The 25,315-nt window shown below is 33.3% G+C and overlaps 7 protein-coding genes across 7 annotated transcripts; all 7 read right to left on the reverse strand.

Annotated features, from left to right (window-relative positions):
- Positions 1–1,104: 1,104 nt before the first annotated feature.
- Positions 1,105–2,476, reverse strand: PCOAH_00012860 (Uncharacterized protein; the record flags this gene model as incomplete). Its single annotated transcript, XM_020058095.1, has 2 exons — positions 1,105–1,395; positions 1,700–2,476. 2 exons carry the CDS (start codon positions 2,474–2,476, stop codon positions 1,105–1,107), a joined length of 1,068 nt encoding a protein of 355 aa, XP_019913903.1.
- Positions 2,477–4,046: 1,570 nt separating this feature from the next.
- On the reverse strand, positions 4,047–6,348 carry PCOAH_00012870 (KIR protein; the record flags this gene model as incomplete). The annotated part of the gene is made up of 4 exons (XM_020058096.1): positions 4,047–4,279; positions 4,724–4,870; positions 5,070–5,826; positions 5,980–6,348. 4 exons carry the CDS (start codon positions 6,346–6,348, stop codon positions 4,047–4,049), a joined length of 1,506 nt encoding a protein of 501 aa, XP_019913864.1.
- A 1,454-nt stretch (positions 6,349–7,802) lies between these two features.
- PCOAH_00012880 (KIR protein) lies at positions 7,803–8,845 on the reverse strand (the record flags this gene model as incomplete). The annotated part of the gene is made up of 2 exons (XM_020058097.1): positions 7,803–8,044; positions 8,281–8,845. 2 exons carry the CDS (start codon positions 8,843–8,845, stop codon positions 7,803–7,805), a joined length of 807 nt encoding a protein of 268 aa, XP_019913873.1.
- A 1,393-nt stretch (positions 8,846–10,238) lies between these two features.
- On the reverse strand, positions 10,239–11,681 carry PCOAH_00012890 (KIR-like protein; the record flags this gene model as incomplete). Its single annotated transcript, XM_020058098.1, has 3 exons — positions 10,239–10,397; positions 10,739–11,497; positions 11,670–11,681. The coding sequence occupies 3 exons, from the start codon at positions 11,679–11,681 to the stop codon at positions 10,239–10,241; spliced, it is 930 nt and encodes a 309-aa protein (XP_019913644.1).
- Positions 11,682–12,864: 1,183 nt separating this feature from the next.
- PCOAH_00012900 (KIR protein) lies at positions 12,865–15,175 on the reverse strand (the record flags this gene model as incomplete). The annotated part of the gene is made up of 4 exons (XM_020058099.1): positions 12,865–12,967; positions 13,115–13,971; positions 14,255–14,998; positions 15,170–15,175. The coding sequence occupies 4 exons, from the start codon at positions 15,173–15,175 to the stop codon at positions 12,865–12,867; spliced, it is 1,710 nt and encodes a 569-aa protein (XP_019913767.1).
- Positions 15,176–16,564: 1,389 nt separating this feature from the next.
- On the reverse strand, positions 16,565–18,767 carry PCOAH_00012910 (KIR protein; the record flags this gene model as incomplete). The annotated part of the gene is made up of 3 exons (XM_020058100.1): positions 16,565–16,810; positions 17,105–17,962; positions 18,093–18,767. 3 exons carry the CDS (start codon positions 18,765–18,767, stop codon positions 16,565–16,567), a joined length of 1,779 nt encoding a protein of 592 aa, XP_019913798.1.
- Positions 18,768–20,225: 1,458 nt separating this feature from the next.
- On the reverse strand, positions 20,226–21,664 carry PCOAH_00012920 (KIR protein; the record flags this gene model as incomplete). The annotated part of the gene is made up of 3 exons (XM_020058101.1): positions 20,226–20,495; positions 20,643–21,500; positions 21,662–21,664. 3 exons carry the CDS (start codon positions 21,662–21,664, stop codon positions 20,226–20,228), a joined length of 1,131 nt encoding a protein of 376 aa, XP_019913702.1.
- Between the last annotated feature and the right edge of the window lie 3,651 nt (positions 21,665–25,315).

The raw sequence follows: 25,315 nt of genomic DNA on the forward strand, positions 1-25,315 counted from the left end.
ATATATATGTATATGAACTTATTACATATGTATGTGTCGAATTTATTATATACGTATATGAACTTATTATATATGTTCACATATAGTTCAGGAAGAAAAGTATATGAAGAAATATGTTAAAATGGTAAAATGAAGAAGAAGAAGAAACAGAATCAAAATTCTTCTTCATTCTGCATATACACTCTTCCTAAACATTCCGCACCCATGCACTATATTATTGGATGGTAATTATGCTTTTTTAAAGTATTATATTTAGATTTTTTTTTACCTTCCTTATAATTATTGCATAATACATAGAAGGTGCATGAACATTTTTTCCTCCCTCTTCTTTTTCCCCTTTTTGGACAAAAAAAAAAGTAATTAATTTTTTTATGTGCAGTTCCACAGATATATATATATATGTATACATATAATACATAGTACACCTTCCCCCCCTTTTTTTTTTTTAATAGAAAATTTTATCATGTGATATATTGTAGTTCATGCTTTACTGTTATTTGAAGAATGGCCTTATTAAAAAATTATTAATAAATATTGTACACCTCATCTACAGGGTACTTCTCCCTTCAGTTCTTCTGTATATATGTGCGTACACCTTCAGTTATACACATAATAAGAAGGATGAGAGCTCATAATGAAAATACACAAGGGTACAATACAAAAAGGATCTATATTGAATTGTGAATGCAAGGGAATGTGTTCCACACACACACACACACACAACACCCTAATAATATATTGTAGTATATCCTTCCCCCCCCTCTCTGTTTACGATCGTCCTGTTATAATAATATATAATACTACTACTACTAATAATAATAATAATAATAATAATTTGTTCTTGCTTCCCCTCTCTTTTTCCTTTTATTTTTTTTTTCCCTTTTTTTTAAAGAAAATATATTGTAACTCCTTCATGGCATAGGTATATGCGTGTATTGTGTGTTACATTCCACAATGTGTGTTGTGTTGTGTGTTCCACATTCCATACACAATGTGTCAATATGTGTGTTATGTATTACATTCCATATATAACGTGTATGTTACATTACATTCAATGTGTGTTGTTACATTCAACACACAATGTGTGTATTGTGTTGTGTTTTATTACATACGTTGATAACGTATATTTTTGTTCTTCCTGTGATGATGACCTGGTGGAGTATTATTATTATTTGTCGTATTCGTTGTTCCTGCTCTTGTAGACTGCACATCCAATTCTGATGCTGTGGAATAATCTGTTGTGGAAGAACCTTCTATTGTGGAACTTCCTTCCGTTGTGTATTCCGTAAGCCTATCAAAGTTGCGTCCAGTGGATCTCCTTTTCCCTCTTCTGTTTCTATTACTGCTATTGTTCCCAAAGAACATGTTTATTATGCCAGAAGGCAAAAGATCATACTGAATGAAAGATGTTAGGGCGTTAGGGTGTAAGGACATGCGGGAAGGACATAAAAATGTGTAGTTATATAAATATATATATATAAGGTATATATACATATATGTATATATGTCCATATATATATACTTATATATATACACATACATATATACACATATACATATATATATGTATGTATATATACACGTATATGTGCATATATATACGGCCATATATACAGACATATACGTATATATATATATGTCCGTATATGTATATAAACATTTATATATATATATATAGCTCTATGATAATTATACTTACCTTATATAAAAAGAAAAGAACTGTTGGTATTCCTATTCCTAATGTGGCAATTGCAGAAGGAACTGCAATGGTTGCAGTGGGGGTGGAAGGAGGAATTTCCACTTCGGAGTCCCTATGTTGTGGTGTACCATCATTGTGGGATTCTGCTCCCTCCTGCAGATTTTGATTCTTCATATGTGTTTCAATTTGCGGTTTCTCCACTATTGTGCACGTTAATTTTGATGAATCCCCCAGATTGCAGGAACTACTATATTTCGTTCTAAATTTCTTACAGTATGAACCACCATTATCACTTTTACATTGTTGTTGTACATTATTAGGAACGGTTGGGGCAGTTCCTCGGCCTGCTATCTGTTTATAGCCACTATCACAGAGTTCATAATAATTCTTCAGTTGGTCTTGTTTGGGGTGGTAGTCTTGACTAAGGTCGAATTTTTTTTTATTCTGCTCGAAAACACTCTTATCAGTATCATGAATGTTCTTAATTATACAACTAATTCCTAAATTGGATCTTTTCCAAGCTGTGTAAATTATATTCATTAAATCCGGAACTTGACTACCTGTTAGTTTGTCAAATAATATTTTCCCCAACCAATAATAAAAGAAATAACAGGGTGTATTGTCCGTTGGATTGTTATTTCCTACTTTTGATAGAAAGTAACAGGCGCTCGCAATTGTGTCCGCATACCCCTTAACTTCAGAATATGCACTTAACTTTCCTTCCAATTGACCAGATAAAACACGAGACATCGCGTGACCGCCACCCTCCTTGAGCATATCATATATCCATTCTGAAAATAATTTAGGTCCATTGCTTCCCTATAAATGTCATTGAAAGAGTATACATGTGTATTTTTATTTTTCACAGAAATTTATATGAAAAATTACATGTACAGTATTCATATATTCATTTTTTAGTGGGGAATATTGTGCAGTACTCCAAACCCGATCACCATGGTTCAATTGTACATTTCTATGTATATATGTATATTCCTCTTTTTATAATGAATTTATATTTAAAATGTGCTTCCTATTTATATATATTCATGCAGAATGTACACATATATATATGTGTGTGTACAAGGAACTTCTTTTCTTCTCTCTGTGCTCGCTTGCACATAAGCTTCTTCGGATTATTACTATGTACAACTGTGTATGCATGTTAAAAATTTCTACTCCTACTATACATACGAATAGAATACACACCTTGTTCAAAATTTCACATGGATGGTAATGTATTATATATATATGAATTCCAAACAAATCGTTATGTACAATTGTAGTGAAATAAGAATAAAAAAAAAAAAAAGAACAACAGATTTCGATATAAAAGGGGAGAAAGTAAAAAAAAAATGTAAGCCACGCCTCCTGGAACACATCCCTTTATTCGTTTATTTTCTTTACATTCCTTCTATTTCTGTTTATTACATTGTTGATGTGCGTATGATTATTTGTAACAGTATATCATGTTACTATTTATACCATATTCCATTATTATGTATACATAAAAAGGGGGGGAAGAGTAGAATTTTCTCCTGTTCTGGCAGGAGAAATTATATTTGGCATTGTTTACCTATATTTTATTATTATTTATTCAAACAGAAGGAATTATTCAAAATTTTCTTCTAATATACATACATATATGTATTATACAGTTTATATATGTAAGGGGAACACATTTTTCCTCCTCTTCTCCTCCACACTGAGAGTACACCATAAATAAACTTATTTATATTAAAAAAAAAAAAAAGAATACATGGTGTGCTATTTGAGTTAACCCGCATTCTTCCTTCCCCACCCCTTTTTTTTCTTTTTTTTTGTGCACATTTTTATTCCATAAAGGAATGTATTTTTTCCTTTTTTCCTCCTTTTTTTTGTCCTTTTTCATAGGAATGCATAGGAATTCCAAACGGGGGGGAGGGGGCTTAAAGGGATACAATCCTCTTTCTACTCAGTACATATATTATACATGTTGAAAGTTTTCTATTTGGGCTATAATATGGGTGGATGACTGTTATTTGTACAGTTCATTTATTCATTTGTGCAAATAATAATTGTTGCGATGTCGCGACCTATATTATTATTATTATTATTTAGGCCTCTACAGGAGCAAATGCCCTGGACGAAATGTTCCATAAGGGATTATGGGAACAACAACCGCATATAATCCACTTATACTGCTGCCCCTCCTAAAATTAGAGGGGAGTGGTGTGGTTCGTGGGTAGGTGGGTTGTTAGGGTGGAAGGAAGTTTGTTACGGGTGGCTGGTGGAAGGAAAGGTTGTGTTAGGTGGTAGGGTGGTAGGTGGGTTGTTAGGTGGAAGGAAGTTTGTTAGGGGTGGTTGGGCATTACATATTTTGATAACCTATATTCCTATTTTGTTGCCGTTGTCTTCTATTAGTATTTGTTCCTCTTCTGCTGTTAGATGGTGACCTATCATTATTATATATGGTAGAACCATGTGTAGAATCTGCTATGGTTGATTCCTCTGAATGTAGTGTGGATGCTACTGTTGAGCTGTCTTCTGTGAGTGTGTTATTGAAGTTGCTCCTGGTAGATCTTTTTTTTCTGGTACTTCCTCCTCCAAAAGTGTTACGTAAGTCAGAAAATAAGGAAGTATACTGAAAAAGGAAGAAAGGGTTAAAATATGTGCAGAACATATATATATATATATATATATATATATATATATATTATATAGATAAATAATATACATGCAATATGTTATATATATGTGTACGTTTATATGCATATACATACACATATATAGAGTCACATGTGTCCAGCACAGTCTATTTTCTATATATATTCTTATATTTTTTAAATAAGTAAAGAAACAAAAAATAATAATTAGTATTATTATTATTTATATTTTTAATTGTAATGGTTGTACTTACTTTATATAATAAGGAAGCAATTAATGGAACAGCTACTGCTGCTGCAGCTCCAGAAGATATGGCAGTGGTAGGAAAATTGTTGTTGCTGTCCATTCCCAGGGGGGTTGTTTCGGACTGTGCCATCCTACTTAGAGTCGCTGGTGCTGCTGCTGCTGCTGCACTTCCACGACTGGAGGAAGATTCTCCCTGCCCTCCCTCTTCCCGACTACTTCCCTCGGGATGTGATACTGCTGCTTGAGGAGTGGGTTGAGTAGGTTCTACAGATGGTTGTAAAACTGCTAAAGGAAAATAAGGCAGCACGGGAGGAAGTGAGGTGGAGGGTTATGTATTATATAATGAGGCTCATTCTAAAATTAAAAATGTTGCGTATATTTGGGTTATAATATATATGTATGTATATATATATATGGGGTATATGTATATATATACATATACATATATTATTTGGGCAGCTATTATTATGTGGTGCATTACGTGGTGGACCTGCTAGAATTGCTCCATTCTCCTGGGATTCACTTCTGAGAGGTTCATCTCCTGTGTTAGAGTCACTTCTTATAAGACTTTCTGTAGGTTGGGCAGGGGATGTGCGGCATGTTAATTGCTTAGGTTGTCCATATTCCCCGTCCTTCTTATAGTTCGCTTTAAATTTGTCACAATATTTATCATTGCCAGTTCCTGGGCAATCTTTACTTAACTGCGAATATGCTTTCTGAGTTGCCGTGAAGGACTGTTGGCATTTGTTCTCAGTGCAATATTTACTACACTCGTCGCTATTCTGCAGTTTACTATAGTTATAGTACCAATCAAATAGTGTTTTAGCTCGTTCGAAACGTTCCTTGTTAATATTGGGGTATATATTATTGCACGTGCACCCGGAAATGGAATTCTGCAGATGTCCATAAATTGGCCCCATAACCATTGAGAGAGAGCCTCTTCCCTTAATTTGTTCCTTATTTATTTTATCACCTAACCAATAATAAAAGAAGCCAAAACGTTCACTATCTGATAAACTGTCCCCCATCCCCCTCCCTTCACATGCATAACAGTAGTTCCTTATAATTTTATTGATCCAAGTCCAGTTATCCCCTCCGTATGGCGATAATGATCCTTTCAGCTGTACTTCCAGTTGACTACTGTTCCCTTTGCTTCCCTTGAGTATACAACTTGTTCCTACTCCTTGGTCTAATGCATTGTATATTTTTTGTGAAGGTAATGTACTTGTGTCGGCGTCCTAAAGAAATATAAAATTGGTAACAGGAGGAAGTGGAATGTATACATAGATGTTAATATATTATCACGTGTACATTTCTTATATTTCTTTATTACATTACGTATAGAGTACTGTATTTATAATATTTATAAAATTTCAAATAAGGGAAGTAACCTGTGGTGCTGGTGCAGCAGGGCAGTCTAATGACTGTGGTGGGTTATATTCTGGCTTCTCTTTTGGGTTCTCCTTAAAATCGGTACAATATGATTCTCCGCCACTGCTTCCGCAAGTTCTACCTAATGTTGTGTATGTTGAATGGGCTGTGTTGTAAGCGGTATTGCATTTGTTACCTGTGCAATAATTGCGACAATTCTGTTCCTTATTCCTTAATATAGTCGTATAATTATAGTACCAATCGAACAGTACTTTAGCCTGTGGGAACCTGTCTTTGTTAAGACCTCCGTACAAATTGGTGCATTGATTTGTGCACCCATTCCAAAAATGGGACTGCTGCAGCGCCCTATAAATTGCCTTCATAATCATTGAGAGAGAGGGCCCTGTCTGAGTAATTCCCTTATTTATTCTTTCACCTAACCAATAATAGAAAAATTCACATCGCTGCACATCGGACAAAGTGTCGTCCCCTGTTTCTCCGTTACATGCGTAACAGGCGTTATCTACAATTTTACTGATTAAAGGTATAATTACCGGGTATGACAATGATGAATCTTTCACCTTCTGCTCCAGGGCATCACGTTTCGGGCGATCTTTCCCGGATGTACAACCTCCCCTTCTCGTTTCGAATTTATCGTATATTTCTTCTGAGGGCAATATGCCTGAACTTGTATCCTAAAAATGTAGAATTTAAATATGTGTGCGTATACATCCATACGTATCCACACATTTCCACTATTATTATATGATATACATGTCGAACATTATATATATGTGTACACATACACATATACTACTTTCTGTATAATATACACATTTTTTTTCTTCCAAAATGGTGGAAATGTGAATGAATGAATTGTATTGGTTGTATTGGTATTATCAAAAAAATTTCTGCGCTTACCATTCTTACCATTTGTGTTTTTAGGTATGTAATTCCTTTGTATACAATGATTTTTTGTATTAAAAATGTACGCTGTTTCTTCCTATATATTTTTATATATATAATAAATAATTCAAGATAATCATGCATATTCCATACCACTGTTACACATAAGTAAATACTAAGTTCTTCCTCCTTTTAGTTGAATATGCTCGCACATATTTTTATGCTGGACCAAAAAAAAATGTGTTAACATATATATTCTTATCTTATGATTAATTGTTTTTTTTTTAATAAAAAAAATTAATCAAATAACTTCTAACAAGCATTGTGTAATACATACATATAGCATATATATATATGTATATATACATAGTACTCCCATATCCTTTCCTTTCCTTCCTTTTTCATGGATGATCATTTTTATAACAAAATATATATTATCATTTTTATAACAAAATATATATTATCATTTTAATAACAAAAATATATTATCATTTTTATAACAAAAATATATATTATCATTTTAATAACAAAAATAAGTTTTCATTTAATAAATAAATAAATTTTTTCGTTCCTTCCTACCCATGTATATATTTTTTTTTTTTTTTTTACAAGTTTTTATTTTTGTGTAATTGCTTTTTTTCCTTCTTTTTTTTTCCACAAGTTGTTATCTTCATAATTCTTTTCGCTGTTTGTATTTTTTTTTTTTTCTTAAAAGGAATATAGAAAAGGAAAGAAAAATTAGAAATGTTAGAAAAAAAAGAAGAAAAACGAAAAATTAAAAAGTAAAGCGAAATAGGAAAGAGAATAACGGAAATAAAAAAAAAGGAGGAAAGGTCCTATTCTGCCTTTATATACTTTTTACACTTTGCGTGCTGTTATTTATGCTTCCCTTCCTTCCTTCAGGAGGGGGAGGGTGTACATTACATTCGGTGGTAACCTACATTTTGGTGATTTTGCCCCCTTCTTCTTCGTGGTGCATGCTGTTGTTGCTGTAGTCTACTATTTGGTGTTCGCACTGTTCTGGTAGATGGTGGTGGTGGTGCATTATATTCTGATTGTGTGGAATATTCTGTTCCATCATCATCATATATTGTTGTGGAAGCATTTTCTGTGGTAGAGTCGTCCAATTGTTGTTGTTTTTGTTGATGTTGTCGGGATGTTGATCTTCCTTTTCTTCTACTTTTATTATTATGTCCAAAGAGGGTGTTTTTTATCCCAAAAGGTAAAAGATCATACTGAAATAAAAAAGGGGTGTAAGGCAAGGAAAAGAGAAGGTGGGGGAGGGATGTGAGCATATATATATATATTTTGTACATTTTGTTGTAGTAACTGTACCTTATATAAGAAAAAAGGAACAGCGGTCATTCCGAGTGTGCCGATGATGGAAGAGATGGAAGAAGTGGTGGTGGCACCACGTACGGCTTGACGTAGGTTTGCTTCGGCTTTAGAGAGTGCTGCAGATTCTTCCTCTGCTATTCTTTGCTTTGCAGTTGTTAATGCATCTTCCAAATGCAATAGTGCCCTTTGAATTGTGGTCCCATTCACAAACCGAAATTTTGTACAGTATTCATGCGAATTTCCGTCATTGTCACAGTGTGATTCCACTTTCGCTTTTGCTGCTTTGACATCTTTGATATAGCGTTCACATTTATTAACAACGTTCGATCCACCATTCTTTAATAATGCACGTATAGTAGTATGGTCATATAAGAAATCAAATACTGTTTTTCTATCATTGAAGAGGGTTTGGTCAACTTTATCACATATATCTTTACAACCATGAGTTCCAAAAACCTTGTTGCCCATCATTTTTGAACAAATCTCACTTAGGTTATTTTTGAAGTTGGCACTTGCAGATTCTTTAGATAATAAACCTCCAATCCAGAAATATAGGAAATAGCAGAGTTCCCCTTGGAACAGCCTTTTTTTTTCATATTCGGTGTGAGTGAACGTAACATGCGGCATCCATAATGTCCTCATGATGAGTTCCCATCTGAGTTTTTAAATTATTGAGCTCCTTCATTTTTCCTGAGCAGACATCGTCATATTTTAGTGTATTCTCATCGAATTTCTCATAGAAATTTTGATGGGAAGGTAACAGCTCCGAAAATGGGGTCTACAAGTGTAAGTAAGCAAGTACACATATATATTTATATATATACATACATATAAATATATATATATGTATGTATACATACATATATATATGTCCCACATATATACATATATATGTTATATATATGTATTCATATATATTGAATGAAAAAATGCATACCTCTCCTGTTGCATCCATTTCCTAATGTGCATATTTTTTTTGTTCTCTGTGCTGCTGTTTTGCGTATATATGTATGTATAATGTGAAATTTATATATATGTTAGAAGTTGTGTTTTGTTTTATTTCATACATTCAATATAAAGGAGGGAGAGGGAAGTGTTGTATATGCAAATTTTCTGTTTGTTCTGTGAATTTGTATTTGAAAATATTTTTTCTTTCTTTTATAATATACCTTAATTCTTAAAGGAACCATAATGCATTATATATATGCATAAGGAGCATGTATGTTATTATTTATATACTTTCATTACTCCGTATATAAGGGATGTGTGCAATTTTTCTTTCCTTAGGTGAAAATTTTCAGTTGTGTATTCAAAACTTCCATTTTAGTATTATTTAAAAGGATGGATTATTAAAAAAAAATTATTATTAATTATTAAAGAATTACTAATATATATGTAGTGCACAGTTCTCATATATATGTACAAGAAGGAACGTTCCACCCACTCCCCCTTCCATTTTATTTTTATTTTATTTTATTTTTTTCTTTTTCTTTCTTTATGCGCATAATGTAAATATCTTATCCCTATATATATATTAGAAAATATTACATTCAACCAACGAACTGAGCTTTTGCTCTTCCTTAGGCCTTCTAACCCATCCGAGGTTCTACACCTTCTTCTCTTTCTTTCCTTCCCTTTTTGAATACTTATTATATTTCATACAATAGAACATCCTTTCCTTCTTTTTTGTTTTTTTACAGTGTATATTTATAATACACTTTAAAAAATTAGTGCGATCTTATTCCCATTTTTTTTTTTTACAGTGTATATTTATATTACACTTTTAAAAAATTAGTACGATGTTATTCCTTCTTTTTTATTTTATTTTATTTTTTTTCGGTTTTAAGTTTCAAAAAGGTGAAATAAGAAAAGAAGGGAAGGGGTAAAAGAAAGGAAAGAATGGTCATTTTTCCTTCTTTACATTGTATAAACCTTGCGTTAATTTATATTACCCCCATCCGAAGAGGGCGAGAGAAGGAACATTACACATTAACTACAATGTTGTACATTCAATGTTTCATTCAATGTTCCTTATTCAGTGTTCTACATTCCATTTTAGCATCAAGATGTTACATGTTTTGATAACTAATATTCGTCCTTCTTTGTCTTTGTTGTTGTTGTTGTCTTCGTTGATGTCCTTTTCTATTATTTGTTCTTCTTCCGTTGGTAGATGGTGATGTTGCAGTAGTATATACTGTAGAAGTATCTGTTCTATCATCTATTGTTGAACCCATTGTAGTAGAATATTCCGTCGGATCGAATGATGAACTTTCTTTTGAACTATCCGTTAGCATGTCATCATAGTTATTCTTCCATAATTTGTTCTTTCTTCTTCCTGTACCTTTAGCAGATTTGGGAGAGTTCCGTCCTCCTGGCCATACGAAGGAAATATACTAAATAGAAAAAATAAAGAAATAAGGGGAAGGTAAAAGTACACATATACATATGTAGACATATACATATATGTATATGTAAATGGGACGAGATATAGCAAACGAAATGGTTGTACATTTTAATCATTGTAATCATTCTTACCTTGTAGAAGAAGAAGGTGATTAATAATGATGCGGTGGTTAACATTCCATAAGAAATGTTGTTCATAATTCCAGGTAAAGTGGGACATTCATCTGTATGTTTTAATAAACACTTTAATTGTAATAGTTCATCATGACTGCGTGTAGCAACTATTTTATTGAATTCTTGACACCAGCTTTTACTATTTTCTGCATTTCCACTTCTACATTTCAAATACATATAATCATAGGCTGAAAGGACTTCATCCAAGTAATTAGCATATTTTTCAGCACATGGCAACCCTGGAGACGAGAAACCTCGTACATATTTTTTTATAGTGGAGTGGTCCTGAGTGTAGTCAAATACTGATTTCATGTTCTTGAAAATGTTTTCGCTGATGCCAGGATACACATCTGTGCATATGTGTCCAATTTTAAGGCTACCAAATTTTTCATACATGCCTTGCATAAATTGTGCAAAATGCTCAGAAAATTGCGGTTCCGTGGGGAATATACTTCCCACCAAGTAGTACAACGCGTAGCAGTACTTCTCATCAGATGAAGTGATTTTTTTCACTTTATGAATGTAACACGAGGCTCCCACAATTTGATCCGTACTATCTTGAGTTAACTGAAACCCATCTAATCCTCGCGGGAATTCTTTCTTTACTGTTGTCTTGGAAGACGTTTCCCCACAGGAACTATTTGCTGTTTTCAATTCTACATATATTTTTTCGGAAGGTAAATGAAAAATACATCCGGGTTGCTGGTGGTGCTGCCCCTGTGGTTGCGAATGTAATTAATGGAAGTTGAAATATATGGGAGTGGATATTACTGTATAACTTTATGTTTTTATTGTATTATGAACATGGAGTATTATTATGCTTGCGCATAATATATGTATGCATTTATTTTGAGTAGAGGGGAAAAAAAAAAAAAATTGTGTGTAGTACTTCGTTTCCCATTGTTCATACACATTTCTGTACAGAATAAACTTATTTTAACGCTGTCCATACACTCCTTATATATGCGGATTACATATATATATTTGTGTGCATATATTTCTTCTGTTCATTTTATGATAATAAATATGGAAGGGGAGAAAGTAATGGAATTTTGTATTTTTTTTTTTTTTTTCCTAGTTAGAGCTTGTGCATGTGTTTATTAAGTTATGTGTTCATTAATTGATGTGCTTATTAATTGATGTGTTTATTAATTTATGTGTTATATGCGCTTAGAAAATTATTAAAAGTTGTTAACATATGTGCAGTGTACAGTTCATATATACGAGACTCCCTCTCTCTTTATCGCCTTTCTTTTTGTAGATTATTTTTTTTTTATCAGGTAGTTTATCTCTTTTATTCTTTTTTCCCCTCTTTACATGAGTGTATTATAAATAATTCATTTATATGTGGAATATATGTGCGTACATATATATTATGTATACTATTTGAGCATTTTACTCCATTAGTTTTCTAAGTATATATTATATTTTTTACAAATTAATGCATATTCCCTCCTTTTCTTTTTCCTTCCTTCTTTTATTCAATATAAAGAGGTAAGTACCTTAAATGAGATGTAAGATGTACATATGTGAAAAGAAAAAAAAAATGGAAAAGGGTGATTTGGGAAAGGCAGGGGAAGGGACAGATAAAATTTTTTCCTTTTTCCCCCCTTTTCCTTTATATATATACATTCCATGTGTTTACAGAATATGGTGCTGCACTAAGCTATGCTGCAATACTGTACTGTACTTATTTTTTTTTTTTGTACTCATATGGACAGTAACTTCTCCTGCATTTATTTTTTTTGTACTTTATGTTTACAGGAATGGGGATGCCACCCTTTTATTACATATTAGTAATATGGGAATATAATTTCCTCTCCTTTTTATGGGGAATGTGTAATGCTAAAGAAGGGGACTGGGGGGAAAGAAGAGGAGGGTAACCTTTTTTTTCACCTAGGGATGGTAACCTATATTGGTTCTTGGACTCCTTGGTCTATTATTATTATATGCTGCCCTTCCATCTCTTCTGTTAGATGCTGGTGGACGTGGTGGCGGTCGTGATCGTCGTTCATCATTATATATGGTAGAATTATCTTCTTCCATAGAACATACTGCTGTGGAAGTGTTTGTGGAATATTCTGTTAAGGCGTCGTCATCTTCTGTGAGTGTGTCCTCGTCAAATTTGTGACGTCCAGTGGTTGATCTTCTTTTCTTTCTTCCGTTTCCACTGTTCCTTCTTCTTTCCTTAGGGAAGATGCCATTTATCCACGGAGGTAAAAGATTATACTAATAAAGGAGTGGAATTGAAATGGAAAGGGTAAAAATGTATGTGCCCATATGAACTTATATATATACATACATATATATGTACGTATATGTATATATATGTACATGGAGCACATATTTTTTCTAGTTATTACTTTATATAAAAAAAAAGCGATGGCGGGTATTCCAATTGTAGCAAGTCCACCAGACATAACGGCTGCAGGAATTGTTGGATCTGCTGTGCTGGGTGTAGAACCGTCTATTCCCGCTGAAGACGCCTGACTCTGAGTTTGAGAAGTTTGGGTAGTTTGGTGTTCAAGTTCCTTTGGTACTTCACATTTCAAATTGGACAGGTCTTTAGGATTGCATTCTTTACACATTGCTAAGAAATGGATACAATATGGATCATTAGCATTCTTCTTATCTGCTGCATTACATTTAGTGTACTCATCTCCCAGAGCTTTAATCACTTCTTTCAGATAGGTGTCATAAGCTTTCGTACATTTGCGCATATTACTAGACGAACCCCCCATCCTTTTTGTTAATTGTGTTTTCATAATTTTATATTTTTGAAAGTGCTCAAATACTTCCTTTCTATGATTGAAAGTTTCCTTCCGAATATTTGTGTACATGTTATTACACCCCAATATAGCCTTCCACTGTGTCAATTTTTGGTAAATTTCTCCCATAAGTTTCCCTAATTCGTAAACATTCCACTGACCGTTGAGAACTGTACTCCCTATCCAATAGTACAAGAAATCACAATAATTATTATGGGGGGTACCCTTATTTTTCATGTCGTACGTATAACACCAGGCACTTACGATTTCTTCTGCATTCTTCCTAACAGCAGTATATGAATTTATTGTATTCTCTATTACTGTCACAATATTACTACTATCATTGCCACAACCCGTTGAGCCATTATCTAATTTTTCATAGTATGGTAATTTTGATTTTAAGGCGTCCAACTCCTCTTCCTCCTATAAACATAGTGAACAGAATGTACAAACATATATATGTAATATATATATAAGTACATATATATAGATATAGAGATGGAGTTGTATATATATATATTTTTTTTTTTTTAATTTCTTTTTTTTTTAATTTTTTCTTTTTATTCTTTTAAAAAAGAAGGACAAACCTGGATGAGAGGAAGGAAGGAATGAATGGGATGGTAGGTGGACGGAATGAAGTGGACGAAGGACGGGGTCTAAGGAATGGAGTCTAAGGAAGGAAGGTTGTGTTAGGTGGTGGACGTACCCCTAATATTCCTTCCGGCCCTGTTCCATCATCGTCAGATTGTTCTTCTGAATCACTGTCCGATAGTGTCTTCTCCTCCTTGGGGCATGTTATTTTTGGTAGTTCCTCTGGGTTGCACACCCCATTCTTCATATATCTTCCTTTAAATTCTTCACAATACTTATCACCACTACTCCCACAGTTCTTACATAACCCGGAATATGCCTCCTTAGCTTTGGTCAACTGACCGGTATACTTTGCACTGGAGCAGTAATCATTACTCCTCTGATTTTTTATTATATAATTATAGTTATATTCATAGTCGAATAGTGTATTACTCCAATTGAATATGTTTAAACTCATATTATCATTGTATAAATTAGTGCACACGTTCGTGCATCCACTCCAAAATTTAGCTCTTCCCAGGTGCGTGAACATTGCATTCATAACAGTCTGAAATGTGGTAGGGTTCTGTACCCCTTTCTTCACTTCTCTACTTATCCAGTAATACAGAAAATGACACGGTTTATAATAATCCTCGTCACTCGTGTCTACCATACATGCATAAGAGCAGTTACGCACAATCTTCTTGGCCAAGGTCATATCATTCAACCACTTCTTCCTGTTTCCTACTTCTAAGGCCCACCTCACTTTTGTTTTTATGTCGTGGTTACATTTTGCCCTCCCTTGAGTTTCTTGACAATCTGATCTTTCTTCAAACTCCTTGTACCTCTCTTCTGATGGCAATGGAAGTGAACCTGGATCCTATAAAAATATAATTAGTAAAATATGTATATTCTTATATGTTCCTACTACGCTGTGCGTGGAACATTATATGCGTGTTCATCCTTTATGTATTTATTTTGAAGTGAGGGAGGACAAAAAAGGAAGGGAATGAAAAAATAAAATTTTTTTTTTCCTCTGTAGTAGTATTACCATCATTTTGTTAATCTATACATTTTTTTGTGTATATATAATTTGAATTTATGATCAAAAATGTGTGTTGTCCCGCTTATATTTATATAGAATAAACATGTAAAAATTCCACCCATTCCACAATGCCTAGGAAGTAAATATCAAGTTCCTACTTTCCTTGACATTACACACTACTAAATTTTTTAAGCAGCAGTAATACACTATTTTTCTATATTAAATCGTCATATATATATAAATAAAAAAAAAAAAAATACTGATGAACATGCTAAAATAACAACACACAAAGAAAAGGAACATAATTTTCTTATATATCCCCCATTCGTGTGCATTATATTATTGTTTACATTGTGCATAATTATTCCAACCGATGTCGTCGTATTATTATTATTTTATACCATGCACTTCTATTGTAGCGTATAATTGAAAAAAAAATGGAATTCTTCTGTCCCCCCTACCCCTACACCTCTCCCCCCCCCTTAAAAACATAAAATTTTGAGCACGGAGATATATTATTAATTTATATTACTTTACCCTTTTTTTTTTTTGAAAGGGTTGTTCATTTAAGAATTGTTAATATGTACATGTATATGTAATATACAGTTCACATATATATATATGCACATAGCTTATTGCACCTTGTTTCTCTTCTCCGAATGTGTGTACATATTTATTAGTTCATATTTAATTAAAGGGGGCGTACGCATATTTATGGAATGCATTAAAGGAGGAATAGAAAACAAGGAACTGTATTCAATTATGCTAATTATATTAATTACACACATTATGTGAATTATATTAATTATATGCATTATATGTCTTATATTAAATACATATGTATAAAAGAAAATAAAATGGTATGCAATGATCATAACTAATAGAGTGCTTTTTTTTTTTTTTTTTGCACTATATACATTCCCCTTTCCTTTCTCCATTTTAATTCATATATGATATTCTATATACATACCTATGTGTTCGCCACCTCTCCTTTTCTTTTTTTTTCTTTTCTTTTTTAAATATGTTCTTTTTTTTCAATTTTATTCCTCTTTCTTTTTTTTTCCTTTTTTTTTCCTTTTTTTTTCCTTTTTTTTTCCTTTTTTTTTCCTTTTTTTTTCCTTTTTTTTTCCTTTTTTTTTCCTTTTTTTTTTTTCTTCCCCTCCCTTACTTTTTGGTACATTTTATAACTGTGTATAAATAGTGTACATGTAGGATTGCAAAAAAAAAAAAAAAAAAAAAATTATAGTTTCTCCCACGAGCACCACCCCCGATGTGGAGAGGAAATAACATTACATACGTTACTTTCAATTTGAGGAAAATACATTCCCATTCAACGTTAAATTTCACACGCAATGTGTGTTGTGTGTTACATTCCAATAGTACATTACATACGATGGTATATTACATACGTTGATAGGCTACATTTCTCTTCTGTCGTGCATTATTATTTCCTGCTCCTCTTCTGTCTGGTGGCTGTTCATTATAGATGGTAGAATCATCCGTTATTGTTGAATATAGTGTAGAAGTGTCTGTTCCATCGTTTGTCAATGTGTCATCAAAGTCGCTTTCAACAGCTGCTGTTCTTTTTCTTCTATTTTTATTGCTACCTCCAAAGTTGTTAAGTATTCCAGAGAATAAAGAATTGTACTGCGGAAGGAAAGAAAGGAAGCCGTTGGACAGAGAGGGTGAGGACAAATGTTAAATATATATATATATATATGTACATTTGTATATATGTATGTATGTGCATATACATATATGCATTATATATATATAAATATATATATGATTATATATTAATGTATATATGTTCACATATATATATATCGGTAGCATATATACCTTACATTTAAGTTGTCCATATATATCTATATATATAGATATAGATATACGTTGTACATATATATATATGCACATAAAGAAAAGATTTTTAATTATTACCTTATATAATAAAAATACAAAGGCAGGTACTCCTATTAGTGTACCAAATACGGAAGACAGAATTGGAGCAGCAGTGGTATTTTCCCCAGAGGTGGTTGTCCCACCACTCATCATTTCAGTGCACCTTTCAGTTTGATCGTCAGGAGGCAGCTCACCACCACCTTTAGAAAGAAGAGTGCGAAGATCATTCTCGTCGTCCTTCTCACCTAAGGCAGACTCCTCCTTATCAGACAGAGGCTGACATTCTAATGTTAATGTGTCCCTATTGTCGTTTTTTTTAAATACTTCCTTAAAATCATCGCAATTTGTGCTACTTTCACGGTGGCAGGGCGAATACGCTGCTTTATAAGCGTCAACAATGGCCTGAAGGTGCTTGTGATATTTTTTACTGCAAGAAGGTTTAGGGGAACCAAACCTCGTCAAATCGCTGTTTATTCTATCATAATCCACAGAGTACTCTAATAATACTTTTCTTCGATGGAAAGGAATATTATTGGTGTCTATGTCCGTTAGTTCACATTTATTTTTATGCTCAATACCACTAAGCTCTTTGTTAATTGCTTCCACCAGTGTCGAAAATGAGGTGTCTCCATTCAACTTGTCAGATAATATATGTTGCAGCCAGTAATTAAAAAATGTACAAATTTTACTATCAGCCTGACCTTCTTCTAATAGAGCAGATATTTTGCACAATAATCTAGCAATTAAATTAGCATATTGTTCATTAATAAAATATTCTTTTAATTGGTCTGCAATTTTTTTTCTGCTGGGGAAACAGGAAGTATCACAATATTCGAGATCTTCCGTGAACCTTCTGTAATAGAGCAAATTCGAATCCAAACGCTCCAAGTGCTCGTTCTACATATGTTGTTTAGGGTGCAAGTGGAGTGGTGTGTGTGAAGAGGGGGATGTCTGGGGGGTTGTGTGTTAGGGGGACTTATATATATATGTAGTGGGTGGTTGGTTGTTTTTTTTTTTTTTTTATTACCGTTAGTTTGACTTGCGTTTGTATTGTTTCCTTTGCTTCGGAGCACTTTGATTCCTTCGGTTGTGCGAATTCCCCCTCCACCTCTCCCTTCTCTGCTAAAAATTTAGTACAATACGAATTCGTTGGCTCCTCATCACAAACACCACTTATACTGTCATATGCACTTGAAGCATCTCTCAATTCGTCCGCTAACTTTTTACAAGTGGCATGGTCACAATTTCCAGCTTGTTTCTTTAGGATTTTATAATTGTAGTTGAAATCAAACAGCACTTTAATCTTTTCAAACAAGTCTTTGCTAATTTGAGGATATAAATTAGTGCACCCATCTTGGAATTTTGAATAAGGGAAATTATTATATATTGCTTTCATGGCAATCTCGAATGAATAGTTGTCATTCTTCTTTTCCCTTATTATAACATCACCCAACCAATAGAATAGGAAATTACAGCGCTCACTGTCGGACAACGTGTCAACTCTACTTCCGTTACATGCGTAACAATAGTTCTGTACAACTCTATTGGCCAAGGTGCTATCATTAATTTTGCATGCATTTACTAAGACGAATTTCAGATCTCTCTCCACTTCTTCCCTCCTCCCTTGTCCACTCTTCAGTGTACAACCTCTTTTTCCCTTTACGAATTCAGCATATACCTTCTGTGAAGGTAATTCTACCATTTTTCTTTTCTTTCCTTCCTTTTATTTGTTTGCTTTATTTGTATATGCGTACATTTCCCTTTTTCGGTATATATATATATATGGAATGTGAATTTTATATGTGAAGAATGTGTTGTTGCTTTCCTTCTAGCTGTTGCTGTTGCTGCTGCTTCCTTATTTATACAAAATGTATGCAAATCTGTTCATGTGTGTTGAATATTTCATATATATATATATATATATATATATTTGTTTTATGATTATGAAAAATATGGAAGTTTTTATCAAATTTATCATACTTTTTTTATTTCTTTTTTATTTTTCTTTCCTTTCTTTTTCTTTTCTTTCCTTTCTTTTTCTCTTCTTTCCTTCCTCTTTATTTGTATATGCGTACATTTCCCTTTTCGGTATATATATATATATTGCTTAAAAAATTTTTCACCTCTCCTCCTACTACTACTTTTTTCTTTTGAGGGAAATACGCAGATTATTTAATTTGTTTTCTTTTCTTTTCTTTCACTAAGGAGTAGGATAATACATTATCACTTATACATACATGTGCACGCATCCCAAATCATATTAAGATGTGCACATATAATTAAAAGTGTAATATATATATATTCATTTCTAATAGAAAAATAAAGAAGGGAAGGGAAGGAAAAAGGAGGGGGAGTGAAGGAATGAAGGAAGGAAAGAAGGAATAAGAAGGAAAGAAAAGGAAGGAAGTAAGAGCGGGAGGAGTTTACTCCTCCCCCTCCCCCCCCATCTATTTTTTTTTCCCCCTTCCCATGCATGTTCACTGTAGATCATTTATGCATTATATACGTGCATTTACTTACATTACCTGAGCTAAACTTTTCCTTCACTCCTTCTCCTTACCTTTTCTTTAATATTGGTTAAAATTTTATGTACACTACCTTTTTTTCCTTCCCTTTTATGTTTTTTTATTTTTTTCCCCTATCTTTTTTTAAATGAACAAGAAAGAAGTGCTCACAGATTTTTATATAATATATACCTATATATATATATGTATGTTTATATGTTTATATATATATATATATATATGTGTTGGTGATTGTGAATTTATATTTATTATCACCTTTATAGGAAGTTATTCTACCGTAAAGCATAGTAATGAATCGTGAAATAAAATGAATAAAGTTCCTGGGGATGTCCGTACATTCACCCCTTTCGTCCTTACGATATGTATATACAGCACAGTGGTAGTATATGAAGAAATATATATGTATATAAATTAACTAGTTCAATAAGGTATTTTCATATTATTGTGGTCATTTCCCTTACAGTAGCATATTATGATTATATCACATTATGATTGGACTTACTGGGGATTATTCTTTTTATTTTTTCTTTATGTATGTGCTCAATACATTGCATATGTTATAATAGTTCTTTCCTTGGAAGGGGAAGGAAACATTACACATTACATTGCAATGTTCAACATTTCAATGGTACATATTACATGTTGTGATAACTGATATTCGTCCTTCTTTGTCTTTGCCTCTGTTGCCTCCGCTGCTGTTGTCTGCTATCTGTTCTTGTAGACTCTGTGTCATACACTCTTCCATCGAATGTTGAATTTTCCGTGGAATATTCCGTAGAAGTGTCTGTTAGTGTGTCGTCGTCCTTCGTTAATGTGGAGTCGTCAAAGTCTCTTTCAACTGCAGTTCTCCTTTTTCTGCTTCTTCCTTTAAATTTGTTACCAAACCAAGAAGGTAAAAGATTGTACTGAACGAAGCAGTAATGGAAATGGGAAGAGGTAGGAATGTGTACATAATGTACTTTTTAACATTTATTGTTCTTCATAGAGATAAATATTTATAAAATGCGCTTATTCATATTTTTAGGTATATTGGTGGTCATTGTAATTGTTACCTTATATAAAAGGAGGGAAGCGGCTCCTATTCCTATGGTGGTAGCAAGTGTGGAAGAGACGATGGCTGTACCAGTCGAGGTGGTGCTAGGGATGTGACTACCACCATCATTCTGAAGTTCTGTTCTTTCAGGAGGATGTGGACCTAGACTCTGCATACTTGCTTGAATTTGTGATGGATCTATTACACTGCATATTAATTTGGATAGTTCCTGCTGAGTGGGTAGCCCTTTTTTCCCGTTGAGGAGATTACAACATGGGTCATCACCATATGACGGTTGTTGTTGTCCCTCCGCTATTGTATTTTCACAATTCGTTTTTACTAAATTATAGTTCTCCCTAACGTTACGTAAATAATTAGAATAATCTTCGGTACAGCTGTAAATACCACCTGAACCATATTGTTTTATAGTATCACGGTCCTTTAAATAATCGAATATTACTTTTCTCTTTTCAAAGAAGGTTGTGTCCAACGTAGTAGCAGTTGTTATAGGTGAACACTCTTTTGTACCAGGTAACAGCTGCAATTTGTCATAGATTGCATTCATGGCGTCGGGAAATTTATTAGTGTGCTTTAAATTATTAATTATTAGATCTCCTAACCAATAATAAAAATATTCACAACGTACCCCATAGTGCTGATTATACGCCTCCCTTATCTCCTGAGTTATATAAAACCAGGTACCTGCTATTTTACTTATAAAATCAGTAGTCGTCAGATGATTCTGTAATACGGGTTCTAGGTTTCCCTTTATTGTTTTGACCTTAGGATATGTATTGTCATCAGTACCATACGAATTTCCGCTATTCCCTATATCCGTGTATGCCTTCTTTGATGGTAAATTACTCACACCTTTCGTCTACGGAATATGGAACGCGCAAAGCACGTACATACATATATATGTATATATGTATGTCCTCCCACGGGCCTAACATATTACATTGTGCATAGAATAATATATGTGCATAACATGAATGTACCCTTCCTTTATGTAATGAATGAACTTTGTATTATTTTTACCATGGTTCAATTGTACACACTTTTCTGCATATATAATAAATTTACTTTAAGAATTGCATTTCATTCGTACATTCAAGAGGGGAACACGCAGGTTCCGCCTACTCTGTTGTTATGCACATATAAATAGCATATTCCAACTTCTTCAGTAATTACACACTTCTTAATTCCTTAAAGAACAATAACCTACTATATACATATGCACATCGACATCATTATAAGTGCACATATGCATGTATAATTTGAGGAACAAAAGAAAATGCAGGAATGAGTGGGCACAAAACTGTGAAATAAGGGCTAAGAAGGTAAATTCCCTACACATTCCTTCATTCATACAATGTACTACCAGATGGTTATGGATTATTAAGAATACCATATAATTGTTCACGCTCCTCAACTTCTATACATATAATAATATGATCCTCCCCCTCCCCTTTATTAAATATGTTAATATGTACTACTTATTTATATTTCTTTATTACTGTTCCAAGAATTGTTAACTACAAATTTGTTAGCGCACATATAAATTGTGCAGTATAGTTCATGTGGAAGGCTTTTCACCTCCTTTACCTGAATATTGCATATCCACTCATATACAGGAAGGAGCGCATATATATTTAAAAAATAATTAATAGGAGTGTAGTATAGAGTTACATGCATCATACAGCGGAGGAAAAAAAAAAAAAAAATATATTCATTTTTATACTACCACATCTTCGTGGTACACCCTTCCCTTCTTTTTTCATTTATGGCTCCATCGTAATAATAACTTCTCCTCTTGCTTCCTTTCGCCTCCTATCAGTTATATTCTAACTCACCTACAAAAAATATATATATTCCTCCATCTCAGCTCCCCCCCTTCTATAAGTTTATATTGTATTCTACATATTATTTTACTCCTTCACCTTCTCTCATCTCTTATGAGAACATAAAGGGTGTAGTATTTTGCATTTTAAGGTGTGTATGTGTAGGATTTCGCATTTTAGGGGTGTTTGCGTGTAGGATTTCACATTTTAGGGTGTGTATGTGTAGACTTTCGCATTTTAGGGTGTGTGTGTGTAGGATTTCACATTTTAGGGTGTGTATGTGTAGGACTTCGCATTTTAGGATGCTTGTGTAGGATTTCGCATTTTAGGATGCTTGTGTATGATTTCGCATTTTAGGGTGTGTGTGTTAGGATTTCTCATTTTAGGGTGTGGAATTCCGCAATCAAAGTATAGGACAAAGGGGAAAGTAATGTGAATGGAATGTGAAAAGGAAAAAAGGAAGGAGAGAAAAAGGGAAAGAATAAGGGAAAGAATGAGGGAAAGAAAAAAAAAGAAAAGAAAATTTACGACTATGAAGTCACCATAAATGGAGGAAGATTGTACAGCAGAAAAGTGTATTATTATTATAGAGGTGCATACCATTTTTTTACATATACATTTATTCTTTCCTCATGCGTGAGAATGCATAATCTATGTTAGAAGAAATTATGTAATAAAAGATTATGCATATAAAATGTCATCACCAACAGACGCATTAACGGTAATTTCATCCTTTAAAAGTACATATACGAGTGTGTATATATCGTACTACATACGTAATATATATAAATGGGGGGGGAGTCCATGTGTGAATAAAAAGGAACACACATATATACGTATATATATCTATACACTCCCTGTGAATGATATTTATAGGAGGAAGATTTGGAACAATTACCTTCCAGGACTAGGTACTATAGTAAATTCGATGGTGGTGCTACATCCTGCAGTTGCGTTGACCGTGATACGGCCAAGGGAAATTTAAAAAGTGGACTGCAGAACGAAGCGGGAATTGAAGATGGGTGTGCTAATACAATTGCGGATGCCGCATGTTGTTTAACCACAATGAATGTTCCTCCCGGATCTGCTGAAGGGAATTGCTATTTCCTGTATTTTTGGGTAGGGGGTGTACTATTAAATAAATGTAGTGTCCTATCATTAGAGGACACTCTAGGGAAGGTTTCCGATGAATTAAAGAAGTGGTCAGAATTAAGGTGCACGGACTATAAGTACAACAGTAATATGGACAAAACAATCTTCCTTAATCGGAAAGTCGTATTCGATTATTTCTTAGACTGCGGTGACATAAAATCATTCATATTCTCTAATAAGCCTAAATGTGCTGCTAAATATGGCCCTTATTTAGAAGCCATTATTCCAATATATAAGGAAGTAAAGAGTGATTGTGAAACCACTTCCAGTGGTGATCCATATTGTAAGTACATTAAGGCAGTGTTCGAGGGTGATACCTATGATCCGAAGCAGTTAAAATCACAGTGTTCACCAACACTTGTATCTGAAGCTCAGTTGCGGATGCCGCCTTCCGATTCCCAACTAGAAATCCAGACAGATTCGGGGGGTGGCAGTCACACCCCTAGTACTGGTACTGCTGCTACTGGTAGTGGTAGTGGTACCACCACTACTGCTGTAACGGGTACCTTGGCTACGTTAAGCTTACCAACAATTGCCTTCTTTCTTTATAAGGTAAATGAGGAAAAATTCAGAATACATATGAGATATATAATTCATGGACATTTTTTATATATAAGCAGACAAATATAGAATAAATTATATTGTGCACTGTATATGCATATATACATATACACGTATACATATATATATATATCATATATATAAGTGTATATAGGTATATACAATAGTATTGAATTATATATGTATACTCTTATGAAAAAAATAAATAAATGCATGGAATAATTTATGTTATATGTATGTGCTACGTGCATTTTGTACATGTGCCATATGTGCATTTGTCACGTGCTCCTATAACCGTTTTCCTCTTTTCACTTCCTCTACACCTCTTTCCTTTTTTTCTACCTTTTCTTTCTTTTCTTTCTTATCTCAGTACACCAATTTATTTTCTACCTTACGTAACACCTTTATGGGAAGTGGACGCAGAAAGGGAACAACAGTGGGACGGAACATAGATTTCCTAACAGAAAATGATTCCACAATAGGAGATTCCACATTATATTCCACAGAGAACTCAGTTACGGGTTCTACAGATGTGTCTACTATATATAATGAGCCACTTAGAAGAGGAAGAAGAAACAATAATGGTAGAAGAGAAGGAGGAAGAAATGAAAACAGGAAAAACATTAGTTATCAACGTATTTGATGTAACATCGTATGTAACAACACATTCGAATGTAATGCACTGGAATGTGTAATGTTCTTCCTCCCCTGAAGGGAAGGGAAGCATAAATAACACCTCCCACAGTTTATATGCAGTGTAAGAAGTAGAATTACTTTTCACTTTTTTTGGACAATTTTTTTTTTTTTTTTTTGTGCAATTTTTTTCTGTGTGACAAATTTATATTAGGGCAATTTTTTTCCTTTTTGGACAATTTTTTTTTTTTTTTTTTGCAATTTTTTGTGTGACAAATTTTATATTAGGCATTCTTTTTTTGGCAATTTCTTGTTAGCATTTTTTTTTTTTTTGCAATTTTTTCTCTGTGACAAAATTTATATTAGTGCCCCTTCTTTTTTTTTAAACAATTTTTTGGACGGTTAATGTTATAACTAAATTATAGTAAAATAAAGCGGAAGACGCAGCTTTCTTCCTCCTTTATGCAGAAACTGTTATTCCCGTTTTGTGTGAACTGTGCATCTA

Source organism: Plasmodium coatneyi, chromosome 6 (genome assembly GCF_001680005.1).
Source record: "Plasmodium coatneyi strain Hackeri chromosome 6, complete sequence".
Taxonomy (NCBI): Eukaryota; Apicomplexa; class Aconoidasida; order Haemosporida; family Plasmodiidae; genus Plasmodium; species Plasmodium coatneyi.